Source organism: Centropristis striata, chromosome 23 (assembly GCF_030273125.1).
Source record: "Centropristis striata isolate RG_2023a ecotype Rhode Island chromosome 23, C.striata_1.0, whole genome shotgun sequence".
NCBI lineage: Eukaryota > Metazoa > Chordata > Actinopteri > Perciformes > Serranidae > Centropristis > Centropristis striata.
In genome coordinates this window covers 13,867,328-13,875,730 of record NC_081539.1, presented here as the reverse complement: position 1 = coordinate 13,875,730, position 8,403 = coordinate 13,867,328, and the positions used below count along the sequence as shown (strand labels likewise).

Genomic DNA, 8,403 nt, shown 5'->3' with positions numbered 1-8,403 from the left:
CCAATTATTTAGTTCATATACTTTAGATGGACATACTTTTCAGAGGCCAACATTTACATATTAAACACATTTTTAAAAATTGGTCTTTTGTTTTTTGAGACACTGAATTTTAGGTCTTCATTAAATGTAAGCCATAATCATTACAATTAGAATAAATTAGGGCATGAAATGTTTCATTCTGTGTGTAATGGATCTATATAATGTGTTATTTCCCCTTTTTAAATGTAATTACTGACATAAATAAACTTTTCTATGATATTCTAATTTATTGAGATGCACCTGTAGTCTATGAACTATTATTACAAACATTTAGCCTTTTGTAAAATAAAATAAATGTATATCATACAACATCATCAATATATAGCACTGTGCAAAAGCTTTAGGCAGGTGTGAAAAAAGAATTGATGCTGGTTTGAAGGCCATACCAAATATTGATTTGATTTAGATTTTTCTTCTGTTTACTTACTTTGCATTTTGTTCATTGATAAAAATAAACTATTAACATTTCTCTTTTTGAACGCATTCTTATTTTACAGCATTTTTCACACCTGGCTAAAACTTTTGCACAGAAATGTAAATCTAAAAACTTTTCTCAGAACTTGGGGATCCCAGACCTCATTTTGAGAATCAGTTCTTGGGAATATATTGACTGCAACTTATATTATCATTTGAATGTTCTCCAAAAATCAATATCTGAACATGCAAATTATGCAGCCTTAACCAAAAGGTTTGTGCTCTCTCAGATTTTTCTGGCTTACTCATCATGCAAAATAAATCAGTTTAAAAGGAAAAATGGAGGAAAAACATTTTGGTTTGAATCTAACTAATGCATTTATATTGCAATAGTTTTGACTAGAATTGTACTCCTCCTGAAAGACGTTGTATTATTTAAATATTTTGCTGCTTAATGCTCGACTATGTTCACCTGCTAGCGGCACATTTTGTCTTTTTGTTGTTTGGTGCTGGGAAGGTTCTACTGATTATAAACTGGGTTGATGAAAGTGGGAAAGAAAACCAAAACAATGATCTAAATTGGTCTGAAAATGGTTAGTAAAACTGAAGGAAACGGAACAGAATTGGGTGACTACTTGACATCTTTTACATTACAGTAAAACAAAAACTGACAAAGCGGTGTCCAAACGTGTCCGTTGGCATAAAAAAATGAATCAGTGTGCTCCAGTTCCAGTCTATTTTCCCTTGGTAGTCCTTGTGCTGAGAGACACCTGATTTTGCTGCATCCTGTATAATTATAAAATACTGATTAGCAGAGTTTTTAAAATAAACAGAAGATTTTAGAAGAGTGGAGAAACTACCACTATCAGAGTTGACGAGGTGTAGCACGTTCAGAAGTAAAAGCACATAACGCACACTTTGCAAAGTTATTTTCTGAGAGGGTTTCATCATTTCTGCGGTCTGAAGTTTTAATAGTCAATCGTCTCAGAAAAAAAGAGGGTTAAAGATCCATCGATTTGTGAGAAAAGGCTACAAGTGAATGATTTAAATCAGCAAAGTTATGTTTTTTAATCAGGAATAGAACATTCTTCACAAGAGAATCATCATATACTACAAAGTGAACGTGAAATCATGAATAAACATATAATTTCATAGAAACAGCCAAGCAGTTAAAAAAAAAATTCACATTGTGATTTATAATTGATTTTATAACTTTGTTTGTACCATTTCGTCCAACCCTGAAAATTATAATCTTCACCAAAGTGTTTTTTACAGGGCTGTTGTTTTGAATCGCATCAGCTTGTACTGTTGAAATGACACTGTCTCTTCTAACTGTCAGTGATCTTGTGCTGTGGACCATGTGGGGTTGTGGGAAAGCATGTGATGAGTGTTTTGCAGAATAATGACAGGAAACCTGTTCTCCTGGGGAGTGATTGGGAAGAAATGGGTTAAATTCCAGTGTAAAAGGTTTGAACGGAGGTCAAAAAAACTCACATCAATAACAAGCACTGAAACATATACTTGAATGATTTTCTTTATTAATCTTACCAAAATATATGTATCAATGATACAAACTCACACTTTGTTTTTCTTCTGTGGATATAACTGAGCAAAGAAAAACCTAATATAAACAACATGTATTTATGCTTTTACACATTCACTGCACTTTATGATAGTAAAAAAAATTCTGCTATAAACTCTCAAATGACATTACAGGTACATTCCCAAAGTGCCATGCATGGTGAGGGTAAAAAAGTATGTTTTTACATAGAGGTAAATTATACATAACACAACAGTCATTTGACACACAATGTGGGAAAACATTGCTCCCTTTTGGCCTGTGAAAAGTACCATCATGCATTTTAACAATATATCTCTTTTTTTGTCGCACACACAAATTCATACTGTGGTTATGTTACACCAGCTATTCTTGAATCCATCACTCAGCACAGCTCTCAGCTACTTTCTAACATGTCATTTTCTAAACTGGGATGAACCATTAGAACTTGAAGAAATGTTTTAGAGTGTAATGTGTAAAAAAATGTGTTGGGAAATACTTGTGGTTCAGTCCAATATCAGTCCATCTGTGTACACAGGAGGTCACTGTATCACTGTAAGATCTACTTATCCTTTGTAAATGTTAATGCTACTTTGATTTTTTTAATATGTGGAGATACATGTGTTTCAGAGTAAATTAAAGTAGCAATGTGCATGAAAACAAGTCGGATAGGCTACTACTAATCTTGCTGTTGTGACATTTTGTAAAACATTTCTTTGTGGAATGTAATTTTCAGTGTTTACGTCATTATTAAAAAGCATTGTTTATTAAGTTGTATGTCAAATGTGTTGACACATTACCTCCTCACTCTAAACAGGTCATAACGTCATAATGTTAGTTCTGTCAGTTGGTGACTACTACTTAATAAATTGGGTTGCACCATTGAAATTTAAGAAATGTCTAGCTAGAGAGGACTTAAATAATTTGTTCATTGGTTGGTGGAAACATCTGTATCACCATCTTATCATAAATCAACAAGTAAACAAATCACTGTAGTGAATAGGAACATAACGAAGAAATATAATAGTTTTAGGGCGACAAATGATGCATTAAACCAAGGCCGTAGTATTGGGGACAAATTCACATGCACCTTAAAATCCGCACCTATGCAATTAACACAATAGCCAACCATTTGTAAATTTTGTAATTATTAATTTGTATATATATAACACTTCATGGAGAAGTATGGGTTTTTAGTTTTGTTTGTAATGCAATTTCATGACGTGCTTTTTAACCAGCCTTCTTTCATGGGTCATCTCAAATGTGTCAACCATACTAATTATATTATATTATTAATAATATTACTCTCACTGTAAACATATCATGTATTGGCAAGCCAATGTTAGTTGTTACAGTTAGTTCAGTAAGTAAAATACCACTGTCAGTTACTGGGTGGAACTATTTAGAAACAAGTCTCTTCTTAAAATCTTGATTTGTGGCAAAACCCAGTTTAATTAGGTGAATGTCCCCTAAATAAACACTTGAGTTACTTGAGAACTAGTCTAAGTTTGAACTTACAGAAAGCTGGTGCAACCACCTCCTGAATCCTAGCATCCTTTGTGCAGACCTACTGCTCCTACTTTGCGTTAATGTTGCACTGTCTTTGCTCAAAGTGCTGGTCTCAAAAGAACATCCTCTCTGTGTTGAAGACCCTCAGCCTGGTCATGAAGTTGAAATAGACAAAGGCCAGGCAGACCAGCAGGTTCTTCATCAGATAGAGGATCGGTGTGACGAAGCCAAAGAAGGCAATGAGGCCAACGCGCACAAAGAAGAAGGGAAAGTCCTGCACAGCCACTCCTAGTGAGGAAAGCAGCGGGCTGTGGGGCATGACCACCACACGCAGGCAAGACAGGTAGCTGAAGATGTAGATGGGGAACACCCAACCTGAGTAGTAGACAAGGGGATGTCCTGCCACCCTCACCATCTCCACTGTGTCCATCCAGAACATAAAGCTGTCCACAAACACGTCCGCTCGGGCGTCGCTGGCACACAGGAATCTTAGTGGACCAGTGTAGGCGTATGGAGATATGCGATATGCTGTGGTGCTCGCTGATCGTGAACTCAATCCAGAGATGCTAAATGGTCTCCCAGGATTACCTGGTATCCCCGGGACTGTCCCGTTGGTCTCTGGACGAGCCCCTGCTCCGTTCTGGTTCCTGTCATTGTGCTGGCTTGCTCCCGGTTGCATAGGAGTTGGCGCAACTTGCCCAGGCACAGCTGGCCCTGGCGCAGCTGGAGAGATAGGTGCTACTGGGTTTACCTGTTCCACGTGTGTGAGGACAGTGGAGGGGATGTCAGCATCTCTCTCCATGTCGTTAGCTGGAGAGAGAAAAGTACAGATTACACAGAGCAAAGACAATCTGACATTTGCTTTTCTTCATGTGGTGTTGGTATTCATATATTTACTTTGTGAACATTAACAAAACATAAGAATCATTTAGCATGATTTTATTATAAACATTATTTGGCCAAAGTTGCGAAAAAAGACATGATGAGAAATCAATAGGGATACACCATGCTGACACCAGATCTTGTGATGATAAAAATACAACCACTGAAGGGATAGTTTGGATTTGATGAAGTCAGGTTTTATAAGGTTGTTATCCACAGCTACAGTAGAAGGTCGTTGACACTTCCCCAATTTGAGACGCTTGTTGTGAGAAGAATTTAGGAGAACTGGTAGGAATGGCATGCTATTCTTGTGAATCCTGTCTTATGTTTTACAACACCAAAAGTCACACAATAATACAAACAAACTAAATGCTCATTGCAGCGGTAGGGAACTCTCTAAAATCACTGTTTTTGTCAAAGGAGTTTGGTGGCTGTGAAGAGAGCATAGATGGATATAACGGTTTCAGTTCTCAATCGCAAAGGCCTGTCTGATGTCAAGGTAAAGTGATGAAAATATTCTAAATATAGCGAACACTTACACCTACAACACAGCTTCTGTGTCTGTACTCCTGCCCACTTCTCCAAACAGGGGATGTGCTGACCACTATCTACCATAGTAGATTATGGATAAGTACCTCATATAACCCCACTTCAAAGAATCTGCACTATTCCTTTAATCTGCTGTGGAGTTCAGAGCCGAAACTTAATGAGACAGCTGACGTTAAAAATTCTTCCTTTTTCCAAGGAATACCACATAAACAGTGACATACCAAAAACCACGTCAATGCCCCCCTTGAGAAAAACATTGCTACAGTTTTGTCAGTTCAGCACTGTGTTACAAGAAGTGGTTAACAAATGTCTGCTCATTTCCTCAGTTGCACCATTTTTTTTTCAACTGCAGGCACAGAGCCAAAGAATAAAAAGGTTCAAATTGTTCTAGATATATTATATGATTGTTTGTTGGCTCCAAGCTCCTGAAATGTAAAGCCGGGCTTGTATCACTATAGAAGTTGGCAGGGGGAAAGTTCAGGATCTAAAGCACTCGGTGAGTGATTTGTGTAATGTGTTCAGAGAGCAGCGCTCACCCTGGCCCGTCAGTCTGCAGTGGCGTATCCTCTCCACAACATCAATACAGATGAGAGAGAAGAGGACTAGTGATACAGGGAGCTCCGTGAACGTATCATGTTTCATGTTGTTATTTATCTGAACCTGGGCAAACAGCCAGAAAACCATTAGTTAAACATTAAACAGAACATTATCTAATTACTTCCAATAAATATAGAACCCATCAATTAATCTAAACAAATGAAAGGACCTCTGCACCAAGAATTTCCATCTACATGTCTGACCCCCTCTGGCACTGGGTTTGTAGGCTAAGTGATTTGGTATTTGCTTGAGTCAGGACTTCATACCAACAGGACACAGAACAAAGCAGACAAGCTGGTCATCTTAGCAGAATTTATGGCTCTAAAAGACACCAGATAAGCAAGGGCCAAAAGGTCAACTTGGGCTTTAGAAAGGGCCACATAAAACAGCTTAGAAGAGCTGGACTGCAGCCAGCAAGGAAGTGAAAATGTGCCTCATGGACAGATGATTTGACAAAGGCAGCTTGGACAGGAAGAGGAACCAAGCTGCTTATCAGTAGCTCCTTATCCATATTCATCCCCTGAGAACCAAAAGAATCCTCACAAATCATCACCTTTATTCCACCGGCAAATGCCTCACACTGTGATTCCATTCACAAACAAAATTTAAAGTTGTGGTGGGTATTTAAAAAAAGAAAAAAGATGATAAAACACAATCGTCCAAAATAACTATAAGATCTACAATTACAGACTGACTTTTGTTGCTAATATGGCAACATAAGGGTCAAAGTTCAAAGTTCAAAGACCTGGATACAGATACATTTAGACCTGTCACAATACTTACAGTATTGACTTATTTAGTTTAGCCAAAATGATTGATGTCATGTTCATATATTGCCGAATACTGCATGTTGTGTTTAGACGTGTTTTTGTGAATAATTGATGATAATGATTTAGTCACATGATACCAGAATAAACTCCAGGGTTTTCTCAACTGTTGTAAGACTTGACAGAGTAAGCATTTTTTCACAGTACCTAAGACAAATAAAAATAATAATAAAAACATTGAGAGACTTTAGAAATTAACAACTCTATACCCTTGTGCCAACAGCTTAGTATCTATTTTAACGTAATTTTGGTTTGACTTAATTTAGGAAATATCAAAAAAAGAAGAAAAGAATGACCAACCACCAGTACAGGAGCTGATGCCCAGTGCGGGTCAACAACAAACTGACTGACGGCAGCATTAAGGCCGTGCTCTGTAGTTTTATTGATAATGGATTCATAGATGGAATTGCATAATATGCCAGGTAAAGAACATTGATCTTAGACCTGCTGTTTTCTATAATTCACATTTCAACCAACAGATCTGAGTTTTCCAACCATTATATATATATATATATATATTCCCAACCAAGCCGACCCACTGTAGCTAATTATATCAGCTAATCCAACTAAAGTAGTTATTGTGACAGGGCTAGACAAACTGATATAAAACAGAAGGCAAACACTCCACAACACGCTGTACCTCAGAGCTGGCGATGAGAAAGGCAAAGCAGGGTAATGTGGACAGGATCACATAAACGAGGGCCACAGGCCTCCTGATACAAAGACAAAGGAAGGGAAAGAAGTAAGGAAGGAAGATAAAGCCAGTTGCAAGACTTGCTAACTCATGGTAGTGCAGTCCAAACCAGCTGGTCAGGTCTCAGCCAGTGCTGCAGTGCGGCCCCTAGCTGCTGACCATACACAGCTCTGAGGCCTCAGACATCAGGACAAAAAACAGAAGAAACTCACCACTTCTTTCTCCCAATGAGAAACTTCTTCTTCATGAACACCATATACTTCATGGGTACCCAGACCAGCAGGGCGGTGGAGGTGACATAAGCAATGGATGAGGCCACGATCAACCAGTAGGCCGTGCTGCCATCTCCGGGGGGCTGCGCCGACGTTTTGACCTTAGCTACGATAATGGCGAACCTCTGCATGACGATGAAGAGTGGCACGCACAGGCCTGCAAACTGCAGCACCTCGCACAGGGCGAACTTCAGCGTCCTCCCCGAGCCCATGCTGTGGAGCTCAAAAAAAGAAAAAGAAGGGAGGGAGACGGGGGCTGTTGTCGCAGTGAGGCGACCCCTGTCCCTCTGAGGGCTGGTCAGGCCTCGGACCAGTGCATTGTCTGCCTCCACTAGCATTTTCCACACACCACAGCCCTGGCTCTCTGCTCACCCAACTGCTTACACTGCACTAGGCATTGTGTACCTTGGTGTGACGGTGATGTGACCGGCCCTTTGCTCTCTTTATATACGGGGTAAAAACAAAGGTTGTCTAATGCTGCACCCTGAAGGACATGTATGTACTACGGGCATCTCAGTGAGATGATTTAGCCTTGAAAGTGATACTTTCATACTAGTGCTTTTGAAGCCATGTCTTAACAATTAGATACACACAATAGATTACATAATTTTGAATATCTAAAACTCATTTAACTTTGAATTGCTCATACCCTATACTCTACCTGAACATTCTCCAAAACCTGCACCAACATAAGTGGACTTGATAACACACACAGCCAAAGCAACATTCAAGGCACTTGTGGCTCTTCTCATATTCAAACATCACCATCTAGTGGCAAAATTTGATACTAAAATGTCAGCTGCTTCACAATGATGTCAATTATTTAAAAAACACTGCTTTATTATACATATATATATATATATATATATTTTTTTTTTAAATGAAGGAAAATGATAAAGACCTATTGTGTCTTAGTAATGATAAAAGGCCAGCAACAGGCCCACTTCGTTTAACCAAAAGCATGAGCTGAAAAGATGAATTGAAAAAGTGGTTTTATAACTGGTCTCTTTAGTTCAAATCCATCCATGCACACTGTTTTTCATGTCGTAAGTGTCTCCACGT

At 38.5% G+C, this 8,403-nt stretch overlaps 1 protein-coding gene across 1 annotated transcript; it reads right to left on the bottom strand.

The window, feature by feature from the left end:
* Positions 1–2,021: 2,021 nt before the first annotated feature.
* Positions 2,022–8,146, bottom strand: LOC131961683 (transmembrane protein 236-like). Its single transcript, XM_059326524.1, has 4 exons — positions 7,282–8,146; positions 7,016–7,088; positions 5,488–5,611; positions 2,022–4,330 (listed from the first exon to the last, which is right to left on the bottom strand). Exons 1-4 carry the CDS (start codon positions 7,677–7,679, stop codon positions 3,633–3,635), a joined length of 1,293 nt encoding a protein of 430 aa, XP_059182507.1. The 5' UTR covers positions 7,680–8,146; the 3' UTR covers positions 2,022–3,632.
* Between the last annotated feature and the right edge of the window lie 257 nt (positions 8,147–8,403).

What these genes read in the sequence shown, in the direction of transcription:
- LOC131961683 (XM_059326524.1), bottom strand. Translation starts at nt 7,679, where the DNA reads ATGCTAGTGGAGGCAGACAATGCACTGGTCCGAGGCCTGACCAGCCCT. An exon ending in TTCTCATCGCCAGCTCTGAG is followed by an intron (nt 5,612 to 7,015) that starts GTACAGCGTGTT and finishes CTGTTTGCCCAG; the next exon opens with GTTCAGATAAATAACAACAT. An exon ending in CTGCAGACTGACGGGCCAGG is followed by an intron (nt 4,331 to 5,487) that starts GTGAGCGCTGCT and finishes TTCTCTCTCCAG; the next exon opens with CTAACGACATGGAGAGAGAT.